General features: G+C 55.7%; 2 protein-coding genes across 3 annotated transcripts; both read left to right on the top strand.

Moving 5' to 3' along the window:
- The first annotated feature begins 8,119 nt into the window (after nt 1–8,119).
- TWF2 (twinfilin actin binding protein 2) lies at nt 8,120–17,170 on the top strand. 2 transcript variants are annotated; one of them, XM_068982467.1, is made up of 9 exons: nt 8,120–8,235; nt 11,597–11,674; nt 13,919–14,097; nt 14,500–14,595; nt 14,819–14,968; nt 15,067–15,186; nt 15,828–15,978; nt 16,121–16,242; nt 16,634–17,170. In XM_068982467.1, the coding sequence occupies exons 1-9, from the start codon at nt 8,211–8,213 to the stop codon at nt 16,799–16,801; spliced, it is 1,089 nt and encodes a 362-aa protein (XP_068838568.1). In that variant the 5' UTR covers nt 8,120–8,210; the 3' UTR covers nt 16,802–17,170. The 2 variants fall into 2 exon arrangements, with proteins under 2 accessions (XP_068838568.1, XP_068838570.1); XM_068982469.1 differs by having other exon boundaries at nt 14,819–14,923; nt 15,061–15,186.
- A 3,374-nt stretch (nt 17,171–20,544) lies between these two features.
- On the top strand, nt 20,545–23,790 carry TLR9 (toll like receptor 9). Its single transcript, XM_068982697.1, has one exon. It carries the CDS (start codon nt 20,545–20,547, stop codon nt 23,788–23,790), a length of 3,246 nt encoding a protein of 1,081 aa, XP_068838798.1.
- Nucleotides 23,791–26,218: the final 2,428 nt, after the last annotated feature.

Genomic DNA, 26,218 nt, shown 5'->3' on the forward strand with positions numbered 1-26,218 from the left:
CCTCCCTGTTCCAAGGGGGCCTGAGCATTCCTCCAGTGCTACCCAGGCTTCTGTGGCTCCGTAGGCTCCCAGGAGCCTCTGCTCTTGTCTGGATCCCAAGACTGATTCTCTTGGTTTACTCTGTTATTTCGCTTCAGCAAAGTGGTGGGTATGTCTAACAAAGGTAGACTGGATTCTGGTCATTTTTTCTGGGTCCTTGTAAGTCTGAAAGAGCTTGTGTTCTGTCTTTGCTTTTTCTTTTTTTAAAATGTGTTTGGCTGTGCTGGGTCTTAGTTGCACATGTGGGATCCTTCCTTCCAATGGGTGGGATCTAGTTCCTGGACCAGGGATCGAATCTGGGCCCCCTGCATTGGGAGCATAGAGTCTTGACAGCTGGACCGTCAGAGAAGGGAAGTCCCTGCCTTTGCTTTTTATTTAATATTTCGGTCCAGAATTCTTTCTGACTGCTGTCATTGTTTTTTGGCTGTTACTGCTGCTGAAATCCAGTGCCCCGTCACTCCCAGGACTTTGGAATGGCCTGTGTCTGCCTTTTTCTGTCTCCAGAAGCCTCCAGGCTCTTCTGTGTCATGTCTAGTGTCTGAAGTTGTAGGTGAGGTTCCTTGGGATTGGTCTGTCTTCGTTTCTGGGTTGAGTCCTCCCTGCTGCTGCTGCTGCTGCTAAGTCGCTTCAGTCGTGTCCAACTCTGTGCGACCCCATAGACGGCAGCCCAGCAGGCTTCCCTGTCCCTGGGATTCTCCAGGCAAGAACACTGGAATGGGTTGCCATTTCCTTATCCAATGCAGGAAAGTGAAAAGTGAAAGTTGCAATTCCTCACTTTCCAGTGACACCCTTCTCCCACTCTCGAATGAACTCAAGCCTGCCCCCTCCTGGCCAGAGACCTCTCCTCAGCTAACCCAGCCGGCCTGTGAGGGATAGAGGGCCATTTTCAGGCTGTGGTTTTTTTCACTCACAATGAAAAGGCTTTTGTTGAATTCCATACCTGTTCTTAACAAGATTTTAGATTTAATTTAAAATATTTAATATATTTCATTATGACTCAGTTTCCTTCCCTGAAGTCAAACAATGGTACTACTTTCTAGTGAATCCTTCCAGAGATGTCAAGGGTATTCTGTGCAAGTTCATGCAAAATAAAACAAAACCATGTAAGACCAGGGACAACGAGTGCTGGAAGAATGTGGAGAAAAGGGAACTGTCATGTATTGTTGCTGGGAAGGTAAATTGGTGCAGCCACTATGGAGAACAGTATGGTGGTTCCTCAAAAAAACTAAAAATAGTACTGTATGATCCAGCAATTCTACTTCTTGATATTTCTCTGAAGAGAACAAAGTCACTACCTTAAAAAGCTATCTGCCCCACCATGTTTATTGCAGCATTATTTACAATAGCCAAGACATGGAAAAAACATGTGTTCATCAATGAATGAATGGGTTAAAAAAAGTGCATCTCTATGATGGCTCAGATAGAAAAGAACCTGCCTGTAATGCAGGAGACCTGGGTTTGATCCCTGGGTCAGGAAGATCCCCTGGAGAAGGGAATGGCAACCCACTCCAGTATTCTTGCCTGGAGAATCCCAAGGACAGAGGAGCCTGGTGGGCTATAGTCCGTGGGGTCACAAAGAGATGGATATATATATATATATATATATATATATATATATATATGTAAATGATAGGATACTCTACACTGTATCCTGCACGTGAAGTTTTCGTATAAGATACCTTTATCTTTTCTTACATCAGTTCTTGAAGAGCTGCCTTGTTCCTTGTGAGGGCTACCGAGCAGTCTCTGCAAACATGCAGACTTTATGTAGCTAGTCCCCCAGTGTGAACATTTGCATAATTTTCTTTTTTTTTTTTTGCTTTACAAGTTTTTTTGTGTGGGCATATTGGTAGGATCAGTTCCTACTAACAGAATTGTGGCATCAAGGCATTCCTTGTTCACAACAACACTATTCATAGCAGCCAAAAGATGGAAACAACCCAAGTGTTCATCAACTGGATGAATGGATGGACAAACTGTAGCACGAATGCACAGCAGAATACTATTCAGCCACAAAAAAGAATGAAATGCTGATACATTGTACAAGGTGGATGAACCTCCAAAACATTATATTAAGAAGCTGGACACGAAAGGTCACATATTTTATGTTTCTAAGATGGTTGGATGGCATCACCAACACAACGGACATGAGTTTGGGCAAACTCCAGGATATAGTGAAGGACAGGGAAGCCTGGCGTGCTGCATGCAGTCTATGGGGTCACCAAAGAGTCAGACACAACTGAGCGACTGAACAACAAAGTAAGTAAATCCATAGAAAAAGAGAGGAGACTGATGGTTGCCGGGGGCTGAGAGTAGGGGAGAACTGGAAGTAACTGCTTAATGAATATAAAGTTTTATTTTGGAGTGATAAATAATGTTTTGGAATTAGATAGAGGTGGTGGTTGCACAACATAGTGAATGTCCTGAATTGTTCAGTTTAAAATGGTTAATCTTTTAATGTATTATTCATTTCATTGTGCTGAACTTAGTTGTGGCATATGAACTCTTTTTTAAAGAATTATTTGGGGCTGCACTGGGGCTTTGCTGCTGTGCTCAGGCTTTTACTAGTTGTGGCGAGCGGGGGCTACTCTTCATTGCAGGCTTCGCATTGCAGTGGCTTCTCCTGTTTCAGAGCACAGACTCTAGGCGGCGGGTGGTGGTGTGGTGGTGGTGGTATTCAGGAGTTGTGGCGCTCAGGCTCAGCTGCCCTGTAACATGTGAGAATCTTCCCAGAGCAGGGATCAAACCCATGTCCCATGCACTGGCAAGTGGATTCATTAACCACTGAGCCACCAAGGAAATCCCTTTAGTGTTTGTTTGTTTTCATTAGTTAATTTGGCTTCACTTGAGTCTCAGTTGTAGCATGCGGGATCTTCCACTGCAGTGCGTGGACTCTCTAGCTGTGGTGCACAGGCTCAGTATAAAATGGCTAATTTTATGTTATGTGAATTTCACAATTTAAAAGAAAAAGGGGGAGAGGGAATACATCTAATAATTCGTAGATATTACATGAAGGTGGCACCAATCAGCCTATTTCCCCATCCTTTGACCATTGCAGTTTTTTAATAAAGTTTTAAATTTTTACCTAAGGGCTTTCCAGGTGGCGCTAATGGTAGAGAATTCATTTGCCAATGCAGGAGATGCAGGAGTTGTGGGTTCCACCCCTGGACTGGGAAGATCCCCTGGAGGAGGGCATGACAACCCACTCCAGTATTCTTGTCTGGAAAATTCCATGGACAGAGGAGCTTGCTGGGCTACAGTCCATGGGGTCTCAAAGAGCTCGACACAATTGAGCAACTGAACAGAAATACCTTTAATTTTTACCTATAAGTAAAAAATATGCAAGTCTAGTTTGACTTTCACTTAATCGGAGAGGATAAGCAATTTTTCACAGATTTGAGAGACATTATTTGCAGTTCATTTCCTATAGATGGTCTTTTTGTGTCCTGTGCCCAGTCTTCTTACTGAGCCATTGGTCTTTTTCTTATTGATTTATGACAGTTCTTTATATATAAAAGAAATCAACTCTTTATTTTGAAATGATTTGCAAGTATATTGTTTGTAGCCAGTTACAATTTTATGTGATAGTGAATGGTTTGCCTTGGAAACAAACAGAGATCACTCTGTCATTTTTGAGATTACATCCAAGTACTGCATTTCGGACTCTTTTGTTGACCATGGCTAGTCCATTTCTTCTAAGGGATTCCTGCCCGCAGTAGTAGATAAAATGGTCATCTGAGTTAAATTCACCCATTCCAGTCCATTTTAGTTCGCTGATTCCTAGAATGTCGACGTTCACTGTTGCCATCTCCTGTTTGACCACTTCCAATTTGCCTTGATTCATGGACCTAACATTCTAGGTTCCTATGCAATTTTGCTCTTTACAGCATTGGACCTTGCTTCTATCATCACCAGTCGCGTCCACAACTGGGTGTTGTTTTTGCTTTGGCTCCATCCCTTCATTCTTTCTGGAGTTACTTCTCCACTGATCTGTACCATATTGGGCACCTACTGACCAACTGGGGAGTTCCTCTTTCAGTGTCCTCTCATTTTGCCTTTTCATACTGTTGATGGGGTTCTCAAGGCAAGAATACTGAGGTGGTTTGCTATTCCCTTCTGCAGTGGACCACATTCTGTCAGACCTCTCCACCATGACCCGCCTGTCTTGGGTGGCCCCACACGGCATGGCTTAGTTTCATTGAGTTAGACAAGGCTGTGGTCCGTTTGATCAGATTGGCTAGTTTTCTGTGATTATGGTTTCAGTGTGTCTGCCTTCTGATGTCCTCTCACAACACCTACTGTCTCACTTGGGTTTCTTTGCCCTGGACGTGGGATATCTCTTCACAGCTGCTCAAGCAAAGTGTAGCCGCTGCTCCTACCTTGGATGAGGTCACCCCTCCTGACCTTAAATATGGAGTAGCTCCTCTCAGCCCTCCTGTGCCTGCACAGCCGCCGCTCCTTGGACATGGAGTAGCTCCTCTCAGCCACCGCCCCTGACCTTGGGCATGGGGTAGCTCCTCTCAGCCGCCGCCCCTGTATATTGTCACCCTGCTTATTTAACTTCTATGCAGAGTACATCATGAGAAACGCTGGGCTGGAAGAAGCACAAGCTGGAATCAAGATTGCTGGGAGAAATATCAATAACCTCAGATACGCAGATGACACCACCCTTATGGCAGAAAGTGAAGAGGAACTAAAAAGCCTCTTGATGAAAGTGAAAGAGGAGAGTGAAAAAGTTGGCTTAAAACTCAACATTCAGAAAACTAAGGTCATGGCATCCGGTCCCATCACTTCATGGGAAATAATGGGGAAACAGTGTCAGACTTTATTTTTTTTGGCTCCAAAATCACTGCAGATGGTGTTTGCAGCCATGAAATTAAAAGACGCTTACTCCTTGGAAGGAAAGTTATGACAAATCTAGAAAGCATATTAAAAAGCAGAGATATTACTTTGCCCACAAAGGTCCATCTGGTCAAGGCTATGGTTTTTCCAGTGGTCATGTATGGATGTGCGAATTGGACTGTGAAGAAAGCTGAGCGCAGAATTGATGCTTTTGAACTGTGGTGTTGGAGGAGACTCTTGAGAGTCCCTTGGACTGCAAGGAGCTCTAACCAGTCCATTCTAAAGGAGATCAGTCCTGGGTGTTCACTGGAAGGACTGATGCTGAGGCTGAAACTCCAATACTTCGGCCACCTCATTCGAAGAGTTGACTCATTGGAAAAGACCCTGATGCTGGGAGGGATTGGGGGCAGGAGCAGAAGGGGATGACAGAGGATGAGATGGCTGGATGGCATCACTGACTCGATGGACATGAGTTTGGGTGAACTCCGGGAGTTGGTGATGGACAGGGAGGCCTGGCGTGCTGTGATTCACGGGGTTGCAAAGAGTTGGACACATCTGAGCGACTGAACTGAACAGTTTTATGTTTGTGTTTTTGATTGTGGGTTTTTCTATATAGACTTTTCTTCCTTTTTAAAAAATTATTACCATGTTGTATTGGTTTCTGCCATACATACAACTCAAATCAGCCATAATAGAATTTTTATTTTTAATGTAAATGATTTTTTTTGTTTCTTTCTCATATGAATTCTGGGTTTGGTAACATACCCAGGAGGACTCTTCCATTCCAAGATTTTACAATCTCCTCCCTTTGTTTCAGTAATTTTCTATTAATGTGTGTTAGTCGCTCAGTTGTGTCCAACTCTTTGTGACCCCATGGACAGTAACCTGCCAGGCTCCTCTGTCCATGGGATTTCCCAGGTAAGAATACTGGAGTGGGTTGCCATTTCCTTTTCCAGGGGATCTTCCTGACCCATGGATCAAACCCGGGTCTTCTGCATTGTAGGCAGATTCTTTACTGCCTGAGCTACCAGGGAAGTCCTTTATATTAACAGTTCACTTAAAAAAATTTTTTTTTGAATTGTTGACCCATCTGAAAAAAAATACATTCAAATAATTTCAATGGCTGACTCTGTGTTGAGAAACATCGGCAAGAAAGGAGCAACCAACCTATTCCTGGACACCCTGATAATCCCTGGGCTCATCTGAGGAGCTGTGTGCAGCTTTCTCATCTTTCTGCCTGAAACCAGATCTCAGCTAGAGATGGAGTCTGTTTGGATGCTCCACTGGTCCCTGGGCTCCTGGCGTGCATCATAGGCTCTGAAACTGAGCAGGACTGGGCCACAATCCCATTCTCTCAGGAAGTTCCTTTCTCTGGTTCAACCCTTTTCACTCAGGTGTGAGACAGTGATGGAGGCCGTGAGGGCCACTGCCCAGAAGGATTTCTCATCCTTTGTCCTAATTTCTTGAGTAAAGGAAACTTAGGTTCTTGGGGAACACTCACTGCCTTATGACTTGGATCAAATCACTTCATTTCTCCAAACCTCAGATTCTACATGTGTAAGGAGACAGTAACACCTGTGCCCTGCCATAGTAACTGTGCAACACACAGATTCACAGTTCATTCAGACATTTATTTTTGGGTAAATATTATTGGGGACCCACTAATCCTGGGCACTGTTGGGAACAGAGCAGTGTTGGGGATACAGCAAGGGCAAAAGCTTAACGACTGGTGGGAGGAAGACAGTAAAGAAATAAGCAAGTAAATGTTAGGTAGTGATAAAAACAAAGAAAACGATGCAGGTGAGGCCAACCAGGTAGCAGGGGAGACCTTGATGTTAAGACAGCCATGTAGTTCATCTAGTGATGGGACATTTTAATAGGGAACAGAACCGTATTCTTTTTTTTATTAATCTGTTTTCTTGGTTAATTCCTGTTTCCAAGAGGATGAGGTTCTTATGGTTCTGTGGAACTGCCAAGTGTTCTTGTGGAGGGAGGCAGGTCTGAGAGCTGATATAACCAGAGACTCAGTGTTGCTGGCCTCACTGGGCTGTGACAGATCTCAGAGTTGGGGGCACTTGCCTATGAACTGTTCTCCCAAGAGCTGGTTTCACTGTTACACGTGGTTTTTATGTTCCATAATAAGTGCTGAAGTGGTCATGGTGAGCTCACTGCACAGCCCCAGTCCTCGGGGTGTGCACAGGAAGATGAATAAGAAAAACCTTTCAGTTTTGTGTGTGCTGGAGAAACCCAGGGTGTGGGGCACATAGAGGAGGGCTCAATGCTGCCTAGGTAGGGTGGGGTAGGGACAGGGGGCAGGGAGCTCAAGCTGAAGCCTGATACCAGGCAGGCCACATAATCCATCACCAACTCTCAGCAAAAGCCTTTCTAACCTTCCCAACCAAAGTCCCAGTACAGGCTCTGATTGGACAGACTGTCCAATCATGTGCTCACCCTGACTCAATCACAGTGGCCTGGAAGATACATTCTGTTGGTAACCAGCAGGCAGGGGCTGATGCCAGAGAAGGCAACGCTCCTGGCTATGGAGTCAGAAGTTGATTAGGAGTTGGGAAGTTTCTCAGACTCACCAAACTCGGACCCTCTTTGCACATGCAATTTCCTCTTCTCGGAAAACTTTTCCCTTGCTCTACCAGGCTTTCCTCCATGTCTCCACTCAAATTTCACCTCCTCCTGAGGGTCCCTTACTCTCTGCACAGGGTGCTCACTGCCACAGACTCCGTTCATTTGCTGACTGCCCAGTAGAAGGTCTGTCTGGGCTCCCACTGCTAGGGCAGGGCCGGCGGGTCGAGACGCCTCGAGGAGCCCAGGCCCCACAGGAGGTGCTCAAGAGACGTCTCAGAGGAAAGGGATGCCACTCAAACACACGCCTCCACCCCCTTCAAGGCCACAAATTGGGGTAAGTGCGGATCCCCCACCTGCAAACCCACCTGGCTGGGACTCACGGACACGCCCCAGCGCCAGGGCACTTGGGTCAGGGTGCACAGACACACGCGCTCAGCCACACGCTGGACCTGTTTTTGGTCACAAACTGCACGCGCAAGCGCGCGTACAATCCGATCCATTCCCCGTCTTAGGCCCACCCGGAACCAAGCGCCCACTATGCGCACGCGCGGCCCGGAGTCCCCGCCCCTCGCCCGTCAGGGGCGGGGCGCTCTGGGGTCGGGTCCTGCGGCACCGCCCGGGAAGCTGCGCGAGTCTGGGCTGCCGCCACCACATCCTCCTCCTTCCTCTCCTTCGAGTGCAAGCGAGCCAAGCCGGGCCGGGGCCAAGCCGAGGGCTCCGAGGGCGCGGGCGGAGCGGGTCACGGAGTCATGGCGCATCAGACCGGCATCCACGGTGAGGACGGATGGCGAACGGACAGGGGGCCGAGGGTCTCTGCTCGCGGCTGCGGCCCCTCCCTGGCTGTCGGGCCCCTCTTTCCTCTCCCGGCATCAGCCTGGGGAAGCTTCCTGTTTTCTTTTGCAGCCGCGGGTCGCCTGGGGTGGTCATTTCTTGGTGGGATGCGGGCTTACTGTGCATAGTTGAGGGTGCGTGTACATGTAGGCACGCAGCTGGGGTGGAAGCGGCTGTGTTCCCATCTGGGGGTGGAAGTGCCTGTGTGTGCCCATCTTTTAGCACGCAGGGTGGGTGTACCCGGATGTTCACATCTGAGGAAGTGTGCACGCATGTGCACTTGTCTTGTGGGTACAGCCCTATTTGTGCACATCTGGATCTGACTGCTTGTGTACATCGAGTGCACATGCACTAACGGCTGGTTGGACGCTGTCGGCTGGAATCGTCTTCAGATGATGATGGAATCATCATGATCAGTGTTTCGTGACTGTGTGCACATGTCTGGGGGTGTCTGTGTGCATGTGCACAATTTGGGTGCCTTGCAGTGTTCATTCGAGTCAATGGAGGCACAGTATGGTTCCTATTGGCTGTGTCTGTGTGAGGAGGGGGTCCTGACCTTTTGGCCCCTCCCCAGACCCTCACAAACTAGGCTGGCAAAAACTTGGGACAGGTGTTTTCTAAGTGGGGATGTGGAGAATTGCCAGTCTGACCTTGACCTCTGATCTCCCTGCCATTTTCCATTCTGATCTCTTGAGTCTGCCCCAGTCAGGGTTGGAAGGTCCCAGCTCCAGGCTGGAGGCAAGGAAGAAGGTTCTGACCTAGAGATTCCAGGCCAGGTCCTCCACCCCAGAGCCCAGGGCATCCTCCTCCTCCTGCAAGGGTCCGATTCCTCCTTCGACAGGACAGGGAAGAAGCAGTGGCCGGGAGCCAGGTGTCCTGACTATCTGGACCTCAGTGTGCCCCTGTGTCCCTGGCCTGGGAGGGCTGCCTGGCCTGTGGGAAAGGCCCAGGCTGCTCGCCCAGAAGCCTGCTGGTCTGGCCCTCAGCCATTTCTTCCACCACACCAGGATCCCCTGCCCAGGGCCATCACCATCGACCAGCCTGACCACCTGGATCTCTGCTTGCGGTTGTGGCCGCTTGGTGGCTGGCCCTGACAGGGTTTCCCTGGCCACGCCCCATAGGACCAGAATAAGCAGGAGCCTGGGTCTGGGCCAGGGCTCTCCAAGAAGAGCTGGAGGGGCGGCTTCATGACTCAGCCCCACGGAAGGGAACAACCGCTCACCAGACCTGCCCCTTCCTTCCCCTTTGATCACTGCTGCTGCCTCCAACTGGGAGGAGATTAGAGGTTAGGGCTCCACCGCCCCATGCTGGGCTGACTGGTCCTGTGGCCTGGGCCCTCCTTCACTCCCTCATTTCCCTTATGCTGAGATCAGCCTGGCTAGGGAAATCTGGCAGCCCTCCTTCTGCCTGGGAGCAGCCCACCCCTTCCCATTTCTGGCCTGGGGAGGTGGCAGGAGAGATCACCCTGGATGCCTGGGTGCCAGTCCCGATCCGCTGCCTCACAGCAGGCAGGAGAGGGCTGTAACCTGAGGCTGACTGAGACAGGGTGGGAGGCAAGGCAGCAGGGGTGCAGGTGGGGGGCATGAATCTTTGATGAGAGAGGCTCAGGTGTCCCAGGCCTGGCCTCTGGATTATTGATGGTGGCTGAGGAGACATGGAGGGCGGTATGTCTTCCGCTACTGGGGTGTCACTTTGTCCTGGTAACACTAGAAGGGGTGTGTCAGCCTCTCCCTTGGGGGAGGTCTGAGCAGGTAATAGCCTGCCCTGCTGTCATTGCAGTAATAAAAATGAATAATTGCTATTAGGACAGGCTAATGCTGTGGGACGTATTAACTCCATCTTATAGAGGAGTTTGAGGTTCAGTGAGGTCAGAGGTCACTTACATCTGGTGGAACCTCAGGCCTGGAGTCCACTGAGGGGCAGGTCTGTCCTGGCTCAGTGGGGCTATGTCTCCATACCATGCTGCTGTCAACCCCAAGGGCCTGCCTGGCTTAGCTGCAATTCCACCCACCCTGTGGCCTTGGAGGGTGGTACACAGCACTGCCCTGTGAATCATGCTCACGGTCACCCTGCATGATGGGCACCTGAGGACATGACCAGAGTTTGTTTTCCTAAAGGCCCCCCCCGCACCCACCCTCGAGCTGCCAGTCGGGCCCTATAAATATTCTCTGACCTCAACCCTCCAGCTGTGTTCCCACACAATTCTCCTGACCCCTGGGCAGCCCCAAGGTCATGCTGGCCTGGCCCTGTGCAGCCCTCTGGAGACCCAAGGAGGCCCTTCCTAACTTGGACCTTTGCTGCCCCATCTGAACCACCAGTGGACCTGTGATTTCCACGTTCCCCTAGCTCTGACCATGATCCTCCTCTACAGCTGTGTTCCTGGCCATTGGCTGTCACCGTTTGGCTCTGCGGCTCAGGGACCACAGTCAGGGTCTGTTTTGGAGAGTCCCTGAGAGTCACTCCTCTTCCTGGCTGCCTGGGGGGTAGAGGTTTATCGCCCCCTGGCCGGATTGAGCCAGGGCAGACCTGGCTCTTCAGGACCTCCCAGCGTTAGGCAGCCTGGCTGGGGGAATGGGGCTGGGCGTGTGTGTGTGTGTGTGTGTGTGTGTGTGTGTGTGTGTGTGTGTGTGTGTGTGTGTGTGTGTGTGTGTGTGTGTGTGTGTGTGTGTGTGTGTGTGTGTGTGTGTGTGTGTGTGTGTGTGTGTGCGTGTGTGTGTGCGCGCGCGCGCGCGCGCGCGCGCGCAGCAGTGTGTACCTCTGTGTTTCTGTGTACAGCCACTTGCCTGCACACATTTGTTAGCCATGCTCTGCGTTTGCCTGTGTCTGAATTTATTAGCAACCTGGGGACTGCATCTGTGTGTGTGTGTGTGTGTGTGTGTGTGAATAGACATAGTGGTCAACGTATGTTGGGGGCTCCTGTAATTTTGTCTGTGGATATGAGGATGCTGGGTGTGTCCCAGGCTAGCCCTGTGCTGGGCCTTCTTGGGGGTGCAGGGAACAGGTGGGAGCTGTTCATTCTGGCTGGCTTGGCCTATCCCATTCCCGGGTGGGCTGTCTCATCTCCATGTGCCCTGTCAACAGAGCCGTCCCAGCCAGCAGGCTGCCTGCCTGCCACCTCTGCTGGCTAAATTTGGGAGCTTGCGTTCAGCGGCCGTCTCAGGTTCCCAGTCACATGGGGGGCCGTATTTAATCTGGCTCCCAGCTCCGCCACCAGACCCCCAGGACAGAGCAAGCCCCGAGCGTGTCCCTGCCCACACTGTTCCCTGTGCCTGCTCAGCGCCCACCATGTTTCTTGTTCTCGTAGCCACCGAAGAGCTGAAGGAGTTCTTTGCTAAGGCGCGGGCTGGCTCTGTGCGACTCATCAAAGTTGTCATTGAGGACGGTGAGTGCTTTCTGTGGGCGAGGGGACAGGCTGGCGGCTGGACCCTACTGCTTCTCTGGGAGGTGGGGGGAACATTGTCCTTCAGCCCCTCAGGACCTCAGTTTCCCATCTGGAAATGAGAGGTGCCTTATAGGAGAGCCTCGGTGGTGGGCATGGTCCTTACGCCTGTTACACAGGAGCTGGGGACATAGCAAGGAGAGCCCTGCCCAAGGGTCCTGCCGAGCCTTTCCAGAGGCTCTATAGGGTCGCAGGACATGAGTAAGGCCAGGCACTGCCCTCGGTGTCTAGTGCCGTTCACCTCCCTGGGTGGTGGACAGGCCTGGCCTCACTTGGCCGCTGGCTGGGGAAGAGTCCTAAGGAGAAGCCGGAGCCCTATCCAGGGGAAGTGCCCTCACTGTGGGGAGAAGGGACTTGTGTCGGTCTCTTTCAGAGCAGGACCAAGGAATTCCAGGTTTGGCTGGGCCATGACTTGAACCTGGGGCATCTGAGGCTTCCATAGGGGTGGTGCTAGAGGTATAGGGCTTGGGGTGTGAGTGAGCTTGAGCTGAGGCCTGAAGTGGGGAGGGAATTTGGGGAGGCAGAGGATTAGACTGAGGCTTGGGGAGCTCTGAGTAGAGGAGTCCTGGGGCACAGGACCGTCCCTGGAGGTGAGGGGTACAGACTCCAGAACTGGGAATGGGCCAGGCCCCCACAAATCCTTCCAGCCCTTCCTGATAGCCATGCAGTAGTGGGCCCTTCTGGGTGCCTCCTGAATGGGCTTGGTGTCCAGCTGACTTTTCACATGCTGAATTGGGTCAAAGCTGGGTCTGCCCAGACTGAGAGTCCACCCAGGCTTTAGAGCTAGAGCTCTGTTGGATGGTGTCCAGGGTCCCCAAATTCAGATGCTCTCAGAGGCCGGGTTGGGGATATTGGGGTAGGTCAGCCCCCTGCACCCCTCCAGAGAGAGGAACTCATGGACCCCAGACCTCAGCCTTCCCTGTCACCTCCCAGACAGAACATCCCTGAGACACTGAGCAGGAGGAGTCTCTCAGTGGGCCCTTACCTGCAACCTGCTGTTGGCCACCTGGGAGCCCCAGAGGGTCCAGCCTCCTGCCGGCAGCCTATCTGAGTGTGGCTTGATCTTCCTGATTTTTCTAGAAAAGCCAGGAATTCCACTTGTTACATCAGATTTTCCAGTTTGAAAAATGTTGGCAACAAATGAAACAATTTTGGCAGTGCTGTTGGCCAGCCGCCTCCGCCCCCGCCCGCCCCCTACCTTTTCCCGGCCTTGGTCAGCCCGTGACTGCTGGTTTTCAGCCTTGATGTATCTGAGTTCTGGGAGGACAGGCGAGGAGGCCAAGGCCAGAGGGAGGTGGATGGGCTGGCAGGCCCGGCTTGTAGGCGCTCTTGGATAGCCAGCCCTTTGCCCCCATCAGGAGGGCTTGGTGCTCGGGTGCTGGTACCCTCTGGCTAGGTGGTAGTTGTCCACTTACCCCAGTTCTTCCTCCAGCCTGGGCCTGTGCATACGGGCTGGAGTTTGGTGCCACACTAAGACTCCTGGTGGGGGTTGGAGGGTCAAGCGTGTGTCCATTCAGCCACTCTGCGCCAGCCAGGAAGGCGGCGGGACTGGTCAGCCCTAGGTGGTAAGAGGTTGGCCGCTCTTGATTGGTTACTTTTGGGGAAGGGGACTAGAGCAGGTGGAGGGCAGCAGGGTACCTGTTTCTGCAGTGTCTGGTGGGGGCCCCTGCCTCCCTCTTCCCCACAAGCCTTTTTGCCTGCAGATCCCTGTGGCCTGAGGCCGTGACGGTATTTCCGACAGCATGTTCGTTCTGAGAAGGGTGTGCCAGGGGGTCTGCTGGAGCCCCAGGCTGAGGGAGGAGGGGGCCAGAGGCACAGTGGGGCCATCTACTGGGTATATTCCAGTGGGGTGAGGGCCATGGGTATCTGTAAGGGGACGTGTTGTTGGTGGCTGTGGGTACAGGGCTGCGTGTCTTGGTGCGGTTGTCTGTGTTGGGTCATCTGTTGGCATGTTCTCAAGGCCACGTGTGTGTGTGTGTGTGTGTGTGTAGAGGGAGCAGCCTCAGGCTGGCAGCTCTGCGCCCTCATTCATTCATTCATTCACTCACACACTGATTGAGTCACAGACTTCAGGGGAAGGCAGGGAGGGTGGTCAGTGGGTCTGAGTTACCTCCAGGGGCCAAGCCCACGGTGAGAGGTGGCTGTGGGACATGGCTACTCCTTGGCTCACCTGGCCTCTGCCCCCAGAACAGCTCGTGCTGGGCGCCTTTCGGGAGCTGGTGGGCTGCTGGGACCAGGACTATGACGGGGCCGTGCTGCCGCTGCTGGATGCCCAACAGCCTTGCTACCTGCTCTACCGCCTGGACTCACAGAATGCCCAGGGCTTTGAGTGGCTCTTCCTCGCTTGGTCACCTGATAATTCCCCCGTGAGTCTTCAGAACTCCTGCCCAGCCTCGGGATCGGAGGAGGGGGGGAAGCTGGTTCCGATCAACATAACATGGCGCTGCCCTGGGGAGTCTAAAGGGGGAGATGTCAGATCCTGCTTGAGGGAGTATGAATGAAGGAGGGACAAGGTCCTGCACTTGGAGCCTGGCATCTCAGAGCTTCCCAGCCGGGTCAGCCTGGCTCTGAGAGGCAAAGGTTGCACTGGGTGAGGGTTCCCTCTGCTGTCCAGACCACCCTACTGCAGCCTCACCTTCGGGCTGCGCCCTCTGCTGGGTGCGTGGGCACAATGAGGGGACCTGGTCCCCACCCAGAGGCTCCTGCCTGCTCCTGGACAGGCAGCCCTGCCTGGAGAGAAGTCTCATGGCTTGGCCCCTGCCCTTCAGGTGCGGCTGAAGATGCTGTATGCAGCCACACGGGCCACAGTGAAGAAGGAGTTTGGAGGCGGCCACATCAAGGATGAGCTGTTCGGGACTGTGAAGGTAGCTGCACCCCCCTACCCTACCACCCCAGACCAGGACCCTACCAGACTAGGGTCACGGGCCCACAGAAGGTGGGGTGTTATGCCAGGTTACAGAGCAAGTGGGTGCCAGGGGATGAGTAGGGAGGGCTGGGAGAGTCCTAGGTCTGCAAGCTGGGGTGCTCAATGGGCTTCTGCCAGCCCATCCTAAGGTGTTCACTTACGCCTCTGCATCCACTGGTCAGGATGACCTCTCCTTTGCCGGGTACCAGAAGCACCTGTCGTCCTGTGCAGCACCTGCCCCACTGACCTCGGCTGAAAGAGAACTCCAGCAGATCCGTATTAATGAGGTGGGCACACCGGGCGGAAGTCCCAGCCCAAGGCCTCCAGGTCAAGTCAGGCCCCACTGGCTGAGCCTGCACTCCCCAAGTGGCTACCCCCTGGTGTGGGCAGGAGAGGGCCTCGCTCACTGTTCACCCGTCCCCAGGTGAAGACAGAGATCAGCGTGGAGAGCAAACACCAGACCTTGCAGGGCCTGGCCTTCCCCCTGCAGCCGCAGGCCCAACGGGCACTTCAGCAGCTCAGACAGAAGGCAGTCAACTACATCCAGCTGGTGGGTGCCGGTTCCCTGCCCCAGGCGCACAGTTGGGGTGCACTGTACCCCACCTGCTCCCGCTCCCACGCGTGCGCTCACTTCAGCTGCCCCCCTGCCTGCCTGAACCCTACAGTCGCTGTGTGTAGTGGCTGCAGTCTGTTCCCTGCCCAGCCCGGGCCCCACTCACCTGCAGGGACGCCTGACACACTGTCCCTCATTCCACCCTCCATGCTGCATGCACACGTCACCCTTAGTTCCCCCCTCAGCCCCGAACCCCTTCCTGTCCCAGACTCCTTCTGCAGCCCCCCGATCACCCGCCTTTCCCCAGCCAGTGGCCTCAGTGGTCCGGCCTTCCCCCTTTCAAACAGAGTGGCTCTTCCACCATGAGGATGGGTTGGCCCAGGGATGCTGCCTCCCTGAGGTCAAGGCCTTCACTCCTGACCTGTCCATCATCCTTGGTGGGACTTCCTTCTCCAGCAGAGTGTTCAAAGGGGCAGAGTTAGGCCTGGGCTCAGGAGTGGCCTCTTCAGAGTGGGATGGGGGGAGCCCCAGGAGAGGAGCTGTCCGCAGCTTCCCACCTCGGGGAATTCTCGTCAGGGAGGGTGGGCCTGGGCCCTCGCCCTCACGGTGCCCTCACATCTCCCGCTGCCCCTCGGCAGAAGCTGGACCTGGAGCGGGAGACCATCGAGCTGGTGCACACGGAGCCCACAGACGTGGCCCAGCTGCCGTCCCGAGTGCCCCGAGACGCCGCCCGCTACCACTTCTTCCTCTACAAGCACACCCACGAGGGTGACCCCCTGGAGTCTGTGGGTGAGTGGCCGTGGTGGGCCTTCCACTGCTCACGCAGCTGCACAGGAGCCGCACGGGCGCACGGCCGGGCGGGCCGCCTGCAGGGGCTGTGGGGGCGGCAGGAGCGCCGGGCCCGCCTCAGCCCGCCTCCCTGTCCCCGCAGTGTTCATCTACTCCATGCCCGGCTACAAGTGCAGCATCAAGGAGCGCATGCTCTACTCCAGCTGCAAGAGCCGCCTCCTCGACTCCGCGGAGCAGGACTTCCAGCTGGAGATCGCCAAGAAGGTGGGTGCCGTCCCCTTGGGCCCTGTCACCACCCCTACGTGGGACGGCAGCATCCCGAGACCGTGGCAGAGCAGGGGGCATTGTTGCCCTGTTGGATGGAGGCCGAAGGGGTTGTGTGTGTCGCTGGTGGCCTTGACAAGCCCCAGCTGTGACACCCGTGTCTCTCCTTTCCCTGAGTTTGGAAGGCAGGTGGAAAGTGACAAGGCCTTCCACCAGCAGGCCCCCAGCTCTGTGCTCCTGGGGGTGGCATTTCATGTGGGCATCTGGGAGGACACCCCAGGGCTAGAGAGCAAGAGATCCACGAGGTGCTCCAGGAGTGGGGGTGACCGAGGGTGGTGCGTGTCGGGGCCCTGCACCCTCGGAGTGACCAGCCATGCCTTGCCCTGGACAGATCGAGATTGGTGATGGGGCGGAGCTGACGGCTGACTTCCTCTACGACGAGGTGCACCCCAAGCAGCACCTCGCCAAGCGGGCCTTTGCTAAGCCCAGGGGCCCTGAGGGCAAGCGGGGCCACAAGCGCCTCATCCGTGGCCCCGGTGAGAACGGGGACGACAGCTAGGTGGCAGGACCTGAGCCCTGCTGGCGTGTGGAACTGTGGGGCTGCCCCCCCCACCACCACCCCCACGGCCACCTCCCTCCTTGCAGCCGGGCTCTGGGGTGGGGGTTGCCTCCTATGGGTAGGAGGGCTGGTAACTGAACATCCTTGCAGCTTCCGAGGGCCCCTGGGCTGGCATTTTGTGACCCTCCCCCACTGCTGTCCCTGACTCTCATCCCTGTGCCCAGGGCATCTGGGGACCCTGCTCGGCTGGTTCAAGGGGCTGCGTCGGGGGACTGGCATGAACCAAGCCCCTAGGGGAACTAAGACTAAGGCCCCAGCATGGCCCAGAACCCTTTGGCCACAAGGGGTGAGGTCATTTGGGGCTGGGGCAGAGGGTCACCGCAGGACAAGATGGTTGAATGCTGTATTTTTTAAAGAATAAAATATTTTTAAATCAACAGCTGAGTTTGGCCCTGAGGGACTACCTCTGGCCCTGGGTATGGGGAGGCCCTGGGCATAGACCTGCCCCTCCCCACCACACACACATAGACACACACACACACACACACAATGTGGAAGGGGCTTGTGGGCCTGCAGGGTGGAGCCACACACACAGACACACAGACACACACAGACACACAGACACAGACATACACAGACACACACACACACACAGAGACAGACAGACAGACACACAGACACACACACAGACACACACACACACACACACACACACAGTGTGGAAGGGGCCTGTGGGCCTGTGGGGTGGAGCCCCCGCCCGCCTGGCTGCAGGTATGTGGAACAGCTGTGTCCGTGTGCGCATGTGCAGGCTTCGCTGTCAGCTCATTGGCCCCCTCTTGAGTACCTTGGGTACTTCTCTTGTCCCAAAGGGCCTAGGTTTCTGGTCCCAGGGACTCTGGGGGAATCTCCCTTGGGCTTGGGATTCAGCAGCAGCCAGAACTTCATTTTCTGCCTCTGAGAAGTGTGTAGAAGACCCCTGCTATCCCAGATGGGAAGAGTGCAGGGTTGGGGGCAGATGGGGCCGATGATGGATTCACCTGCTGGATGGGCACTGTCCTTTTTCTGGAAAGTGCCTCTTGGGCTGGGACTCAGGGCAGTGTCCCATCCCTGGGGCCTTTCTCTGCCTCTACTGAAGTGCGTAGAATTGTAGGGAGTGGAGCTGGAACCCAAGCCAGGACCCATAGAAGGCAGACTGATCTTTCCCACCTCAAACACTGGTTCTCAAGTGGGCAGGAAGACAACACCATTGTTCCCATGCTGTCAAACCCCCGGGCCTGTGCACCAGCTGGGTGCCTGGCAGCTTGGAGCCTGTCTGCCATGACACCCGCCCAGAGGTGCACACAGAGAAGCAGGGGTAGCAGGTGTCCAGCCCTGCCCCGTCTCGCCAGAAATGCTGTTTGTTCATTCATTCCCTCATTCACTTAGCCGTCACTCAGAAACACTCTGTGCTGCCCAGAGCTGACTGTGGAGACCCATGAACTCAGCAAGTGTGGAGTACCTACAGACAACTTTAACAACCTTATGGCTTTTGCCTTTATGATCCCCTGAACTCTTTCTCTTCCCTGAAACACTCTTTCATTTTACCCAAATCTGTGTCTCCAGAATTGCAATTTCTAACTTCAAATAAACTCTTTATTTGCAAACAAAACAAAAATGTTAACAAATTAGGTAAAAGCTCAGGAGTGCTCCATCTGGGGTAGGGGCTTTATAAGAAGATCAGAGAAGGCCTCATTGAAAGGGTGATGTGTGACGAGAGATGTAAGGGTGGTGAGGGAGAGGGCCGTGTGAGTCATCTGGAAAAAGCTTCAAGACACAGGGAAGAGTACATTCAAAGGCCCTGGGGCAGGAGAAGTACATGCGTGTGTTCGAGCCACAGCCAGGAGGCCAGTGTGTCTGGAGACTGGGCAGGGAGCAAGGGGCAGGCAGATAGCATAGGACCCTGCTGGCTATTGTGTGGACTGTGGCTCTGGCCCCAGAAAGGGCCATGGAGGGGTCTGAGCAGAGGGGGAACCTAATGTGACTTAGGGGCCTAATAAGAACAAACTGTGGACCTTGAGAGCAGAAGCAAGACAATCCTGAGGACGTGACAACTGCTCTGGTCTAGGCAGGAGGAGATGGCAGCTCAGACCAGGCTGGTGGATGTGGAAGTGGGGGCAGGGTGGAAAATGGGCACATTCTGAACATGGAGCCAGCAGGACTTGCTGAGGGTCCTGGGGCATCCTGCGGCTTGGGGCCTGAGTGATCTGTTGCAATCACCTGGGTCAGAAGGATTGTGGGGGGAGCCTCGGGAGGACGAGCCAGGAGGTCTCAGCTGATCCATTGGTGGGGTTTGTGCTCTGATGGTGCCCTGGGAATGCAGAGGAGGGCCTGCTCCTGGAGGAAGCCGCCGCTGTGGCAGGGGCAGATGACCCTGGGCAAGGCCAGTGCTACCCCCTCTCCCATAGGCCAGGCCCACCATGACACACAGAGCTCTAGGACTCGTGCCTCAGGGCAGGAAAGGGCAGTGAGGGAGCTGCCGGCCTGGGGGTGCAGGGGCTGAGAAGGCTGAGGCATACCCCACCAGGTCTGACACTGCTCCTAATTCCAATCTCTTGCCAACCTTAGACTGAGCTCTGGGCCTTCACCTCTCCCCAGACTTCCCAGAGGACAGGTGTGACAGATGGTTCAGACAGACTGGGGTGGGGGGCGGGGAGTAGAAAGAGGAAGGGGTGATGGAGCCATCTGCCACCTGACTATGCAAATGGCCTCTCTGACTCATTATGTCCCCTACACCCCACCCCTGCCATGAGCGCAGGGAGGAAGGGGGCTACCAGGTTATTACAAAATTCTCACTTCCTCTGCTCTCTGAGCTGTCCGCACGGGAAGTGAGTGCCAAGCATCCTTTCCTGCAGCTGCCGCCCAACTTGCCCGCCAGACCCTCTGGAGAAGCCGCATTCCCTGTCATGGTAGGATAGCAGCCCTCGGCCCCCAGGGAAGGGGACAAGGTGGGGAGGAAGTGATGGGGAGAAACACGGGCTTGGGAGCTACAGACAAAGGTAGGTGAAAGGGACAGTCACCCAGGTGGCTCTGGGGAAATTCACTGAGCCCTGAAGTCATGAGCCATGAGACCCAAACTCGCTGCTTGGGTGAGGAGGCTGGTTAGCCGGCTAAGGGCTGCTCTTGGTGGTGGTGCTGGGCTCACTGGTGGTGCTGGGCTCATTGGTGGTGGTGCTGCTGGGCTGTAAGCCAGGGGGATGCCAGGGCTGTGCCCTGTCTGCCCTTTGCTGCCCAACCTTCCCTCCAATTCGTTCTGACCCACAGCAGTTTGAGTGCCTGGGCTGGGTAAGGTGGGCAGAGCATGAAAGAGCTAGGCAGTAGCCATCCTGGCCAAGGCCCTGGGCAGTGGCCAGCCTGAACCCCAGCAGGAGACCTTCATTTCCACCTCTTGGCCAAGTGGAGCAGGAGTGGTTGGGGGGAGCCTGACAGAGAGCAGAGGGAGGTTTTCAGGGGTGCTGGAGGGAAGGGAAGATGCCGCTTTGCTTGGGAGAGAAGAGAAACGACCTCTGAGGAATGGAAGGGGGAAGCGAGGGTGAGCTTGGCGGTGGGGGGGGGCCTGTTGACCACCAACCTGGCTCTCCTGTCCAGCTAGGGTTTGGTTTTGAGTGAAAGCCTCCATCACGAGTCTAGATTGCAGGTCTCAGGATGAGCTCTGATTCCTTTCTCTGAGTCAAAGGCTGGGTCTCAGATCTGAGTCCAAGTTCCCCATGGGCTTTGGAGATGTGATGGGCACTGGAGAGAGAAACAGGAACCTCCCTGGAAGGCTGGGAGAGACGGAGGTGGAAGCCCTCCTGGGAAACCCCCAGGGAGGTGGGGCAGCGGAGGTGGAGCTGGGGCCGTGTCCTCACCCGGCGCCCACCTTGCAGGGCCCCTACTGTGCCCCGCACCCCCTTTCTCTCCTGGTGCAGGCGGTGGCGCTGGCAGCAGCCCTGGCCCAGGGCACCCTGCCTGCCTTCCTGCCCTGTGAGCTCCAGCCCCGTGGTCAGGTGAACTGCAACTGGCTGTTCCTGAAGTCTGTGCCACGCTTTTCGGCCGGAGCCCCCCGGGCCAATGTCACCAGCCTCTCCTTAATCTCCAACCGCATCCACCACTTGCACGACTCTGACTTCGTCCACCTGTCCAACCTGCGGGTCCTCAACCTCAAGTGGAACTGCCCGCCGGCCGGCCTCAGCCCCATGCACTTCCCCTGCCGCATGACCATCGAGCCCAACACCTTCCTGGCTGTGCCCACCCTGGAGGAGCTGAACCTGAGCTACAATGGCATCACGACCGTGCCTGCCCTGCCCAGTTCTCTCGTATCCCTGTCGCTGAGCCGCACCAGCATCCTGGTGCTAGGCCCCACCCACTTCACCGGCCTGCACGCCCTGCGCTTTCTGTACATGGACGGCAACTGCTACTATAAGAACCCCTGCCAGCAGGCCGTGGAGGTGGCCCCGGGCGCCCTCCTTGGCCTGGGCAACCTCACGCACCTGTCGCTCAAGTACAACAACCTCACGGAGGTGCCCCGCCGCCTGCCCCCCAGCCTGGACACCCTGCTGCTGTCTTACAACCACATCGTCACCCTGGCACCCGGGGACCTGGCCAATCTGACTGCCCTGCGCGTGCTTGATGTGGGCGGGAACTGCCGCCGCTGCGACCACGCCCGCAACCCCTGCAGGGAGTGCCCAAAGAACTTCCCCAAGCTGCACCCTGACACCTTCAGCCACCTGAGCCGCCTCGAAGGCCTGGTGTTGAAGGACAGTTCTCTCTACAAACTAGAGAAAGACTGGTTCCGCGGCCTGGGCAGGCTCCAAGTGCTCGACCTGAGTGAGAACTTCCTCTATGACTACATCACCAAGACCACCATCTTCAGGAACCTGACCCAGCTGCGCAGACTCAACCTGTCCTTCAATTACCACAAGAAGGTGTCCTTCGCCCACCTGCAACTGGCACCCTCCTTTGGGGGCCTGGTGTCCCTGGAGAAGCTGGACATGCACGGCATCTTCTTCCGCTCCCTCACCAACACCACGCTCCGGCCGCTGACCCAGCTGCCCAAGCTCCAGAGTCTGCGTCTGCAGCTGAACTTCATCAACCAGGCCGAGCTCAGCATCTTTGGGGCCTTCCCGAGCCTGCTCTTCGTGGACCTGTCGGACAATCGCATCAGCGGAGCCGCGAGGCCGGTGGCTGCCCTGGGGGAGGTGGACAGCGGGGTGGAAGTCTGGCAGTGGCCCAGGGACCTCGCTCCAGGCCCGCTGGTCGCCGTCAGCTCAAAGGACTTCATGCCAAGCTGCAACCTCAACTTCACCTTGGACCTGTCACGGAACAACCTGGTGACGATCCAGCAGGAGATGTTTACCCGCCTCTCCCGCCTCCAGTGCCTGCGCCTGAGCCACAACAGCATCTCGCAGGCGGTTAATGGCTCGCAGTTTGTGCCGCTGACCGGCCTGCGAGTGCTCGACCTGTCCTACAACAAGCTGGACCTGTACCATGGGCGCTCGTTCACGGAGCTGCCGCAGCTGGAGGCACTGGACCTCAGCTACAACAGCCAGCCCTTCAGCATGCAGGGCGTGGGCCACAACCTCAGCTTCGTGGCCCAGCTGCCGTCCCTGCGCTACCTCAGCCTTGCGCACAACGGCATCCACAGCCGCGTGTCACAGAAGCTCAGCAGCGCCTCGCTGCGCGCCCTGGACTTCAGCGGCAACTCTCTGAGCCAGATGTGGGCCGAGGGAGACCTCTATCTCTGCTTCTTCAAAGGCTTGAGGAACCTGGTCCAGCTGGACCTGTCCAAGAACCATCTGCACACCCTCCTGCCTCGTCACCTGGACAACCTGCCCAAGAGCCTGCGGCAGCTGCGTCTCCGGGACAATAACCTGGCCTTCTTCAACTGGAGCAGCCTGACTGTCCTGCCCCAGCTGGAAGCCCTGGATCTGGCGGGAAACCAGCTGAAGGCCCTGAGCAACGGCAGCCTGCCACCTGGCACCCGGCTCCAGAAGCTGGACGTAAGCAGCAACAGCATCGGCTTCGTGACCCCTGGCTTCTTTGTCCTCGCCAACCAGCTGAAAGAGCTTAACCTCAGCGCCAACGCCCTGAAGACAGTGGATCCCTTCTGGTTCGGTCGCTTAACAGAGACCCTGAAAATCCTAGACGTGAGCGCCAACCCGCTCCACTGCGCCTGCGGGGCGGCCTTCGTGGACTTCCTGCTGGAGATGCAGGCAGCTGTGCCTGGGCTGTCCAGGCGCGTCACGTGTGGCAGTCCGGGCCAGCTCCAGGGCCGCAGCATCTTCGCACAGGACCTGCGCCTCTGCCTGGATGAGACCCTCTCCTTGGACTGCTTTGGCTTCTCGCTGCTAATGGTGGCGCTGGGCCTGGCGGTGCCCATGCTGCACCACCTCTGTGGCTGGGACCTCTGGTACTGCTTCCACCTGTGTCTGGCCCATTTGCCCCGACGGCGGCGGCAGCGGGGCGAGGACACCCTGCTCTACGATGCCTTCGTGGTCTTCGACAAGGCGCAGAGTGCAGTGGCCGACTGGGTGTACAACGAGCTCCGTGTGCAGCTGGAGGAGCGCCGCGGGCGCAGGGCGCTCCGCCTCTGCCTGGAGGAGCGAGACTGGCTCCCTGGCAAGACGCTCTTCGAGAACCTGTGGGCCTCGGTCTACAGCAGCCGCAAGACCATGTTCGTGCTGGACCACACGGACCGGGTCAGCGGCCTCCTGCGCGCCAGCTTCCTGCTGGCCCAGCAGCGCCTGTTGGAGGACCGCAAGGACGTCGTGGTGCTGGTGATCCTGCGCCCCGCCGCCTACCGGTCCCGCTACGTGCGGCTGCGCCAGCGCCTCTGCCGCCAGAGCGTCCTCCTCTGGCCCCACCAGCCCAGTGGCCAGGGTAGCTTCTGGGCCAACCTGGGCATGGCCCTGACCAGGGACAACCGCCACTTCTATAACCGGAACTTCTGCCGGGGCCCCACGACAGCCGAATAGCACAGAGTGACTGCCCAGCACTCCTTTAACTCCACCCCCACAATCCCCACACACCCCCAACTCCCCACACCCGCCCCTGTTTTGCCTCTCTGCCTGGGATGCCCCAACCTGCCTCCCTTTGCAATCCCACCGCTCTGTCTGGCCCCCTGGCATAGAGCAGACACATAAATAAATGCTGCTGGAGGGCCAACAACTAACCCTGAGCTCATTGGAGGTGCTATTGGGAGGAAAAGGGAGAATTCACCGGGCCTAAAACAAAGGCGGGGAGCAACAGGTGATTGGCGGTAATCGCCATGGAGAAAAGGGGAGGGCCCACAGGGCTTAGGCTGGCAGGGTTAGGGGGAAGCTGCTAAGGGCAGTTGTGTTCACTGTCATCTTTTTCGGACAGTGAGGTCTTGGTCCTTCCCAGAGAATAGACTGGGTCTCCTGACCCTTTCAACTCTTCCCTCAATTACCAGTCCTATTGAGCTCGGCATTCCTCTGTCATTGGCCTCAGGATCTATCTCCCTCACCAGCAGGGCCTAGGGTGCCTCAAGGGCAGGCAGGGAATCTGCAGGCCTGCTTCGTTTCTGACTGGCACCAGATTCCTAAGAGGTGGTAACCCTGCAGAATGTTCTTTCCTAAAGCGATCAGGAAGATGTGCAGCAAGCTCAGAGAGGGTGATTGCGCCTTCTGGTGGCCACGTTTATGCTGCACTGGGGAGGCTGGTCCAGGCTGGGGAGAGGAAGGCCTGTGGGTGAATCCTGGCAGCAGCGGGCTGAGAGCTAGGGAAGAGTCTAAGGTGAGCTCACAACCCATCCCTTTCTGTTTCCGCCTTGAGTGCATGCTGAGTCTCTCTGTTCTGCATCAAAGGGACACCTCGGTGAGCTGTCACCTGGCTACAAAGGAGGGGCCTCCCTTTCCTGCTCCTGCCTCTCGTAGCTGATTGTACGTATGTGGGAGTTGCAGCCGCGATGGAGTATGTGTGTGTGTTTCTAGTTTTGGTGCTAGATTTCTGTGTAGACTTCGGGATACTGCTGGGAGCCTCGATGCCCATTGTTTGGAGAGAGCCTGTTCAGTGTCTCCACAAGTGTGTGAGGAGTCATGGGTCCTGTTAGGCCCAGGGTTCTTGAGCTGCTTTGCTCAGGCCAGCTGTCTCCCATCCCCACAAGTAAACCAGCCCTTTGAGGCGCAGAGGAGACACGTGCGGCCTCTTGGTTTGAGCTGGTGTCTGGGGCGCTGGGAGAGAGAACCCAGCTGAGTGGGCCATGGGCCCAGTTTGGGGCAGCTCAGGGGCTCAGGGCCTCTGGGCTGGAAGGTTGGCACTCAGGCAGACTTGGCTAATCTTGCAGCCTGGTTGTGGGGATCCCTGGTAAGGACAGGAGGCTGCTTTTCCCCCTCCCTCCAGGCTATTGCTGGGAGAGAAGTCTAGGCCACCTTCTCCTTTCTGACCTGGGTACAGGGGCTCCTGCTGGAGGCTGGCATCCCCTATTATCTGCCTGCCTAAAAGAAAGACAGAGGAGGGTCTCTGACCCACATATCTGTGGCCCCATGAGGGTCCTGATTCAGTCCAGCTTCTGGAGGAGCAGGCTAGCATGGCCCCATGCACTTCCTTAACCCACGTTTGGGGAGAAAATAAAACAAGAACTGTCATTCCCCTAGGCTGCAGTCTTGTGGGTGGGGGAGAGGGGGCCGCTGAGTGGCTCTGAGACTGTTCTGGCCACATCTGGGAGCAGAAGTCAGGGCCCTGCCCAGGGCACCACATTTTGCATGTGAGAAGCACAATTTGCCTGTCTCTGACCAACAGAGTCTGCCCTGGGGCAGACCCCAGCTAGGACCTCTGCATTCCTGGCCATGCACTCATGCTCCCAGTCCTGGTTCTTCTGAGGATTCACAAGAGCATCTTGGAGGTGAAGCATGGGGGCTATGGTAGGAGCATGCTTGGGCTCCACTTAAGTCAATCTAGAGGCGTCTATGGTGCTCAGTTCAATTTGCAGGGGAAAGTTCTGCTGTCATCGACCACATCTAGGGGCAGAGCCACTAGCCTGGGCCCTGCAGGGGGTGCTAGGAACTGGGCTCCTGTGGTCAGGAAGGACGCTGGTGGCTGGCCCTCTTCTCCACACTGCTGCACGTCCTCAACCACTAACACTGCCCACAGCACAGCTTTGCAAGGCTGGGGAAGAGATGGGCCTTGAATCAGATTACCTGGGGGGACCACCAACTCTGCTGTTTGGGTTATCCTGGGCACGTGCACTCCCCTATAGAGACTGCACATCTGCCTGTGAGAATGGCCAGAGTTACTCTGCAGGCTGTTACAAGTATTTAGGGTAATGCGTTTCAAGTCTGGGAGACCTAGCTCGTCACCCAGTGGTTATTTGTAGGTAAGGTACTTACGCTGAGGACAACCTCTCACTGGGACTGTGAGAGATTTTTCTCTCTCTATCCAGAG

This window comes from Capricornis sumatraensis, chromosome 10 (genome assembly GCF_032405125.1).
Source record: "Capricornis sumatraensis isolate serow.1 chromosome 10, serow.2, whole genome shotgun sequence".
NCBI classification, from domain to species: Eukaryota; Metazoa; Chordata; class Mammalia; order Artiodactyla; family Bovidae; genus Capricornis; species Capricornis sumatraensis.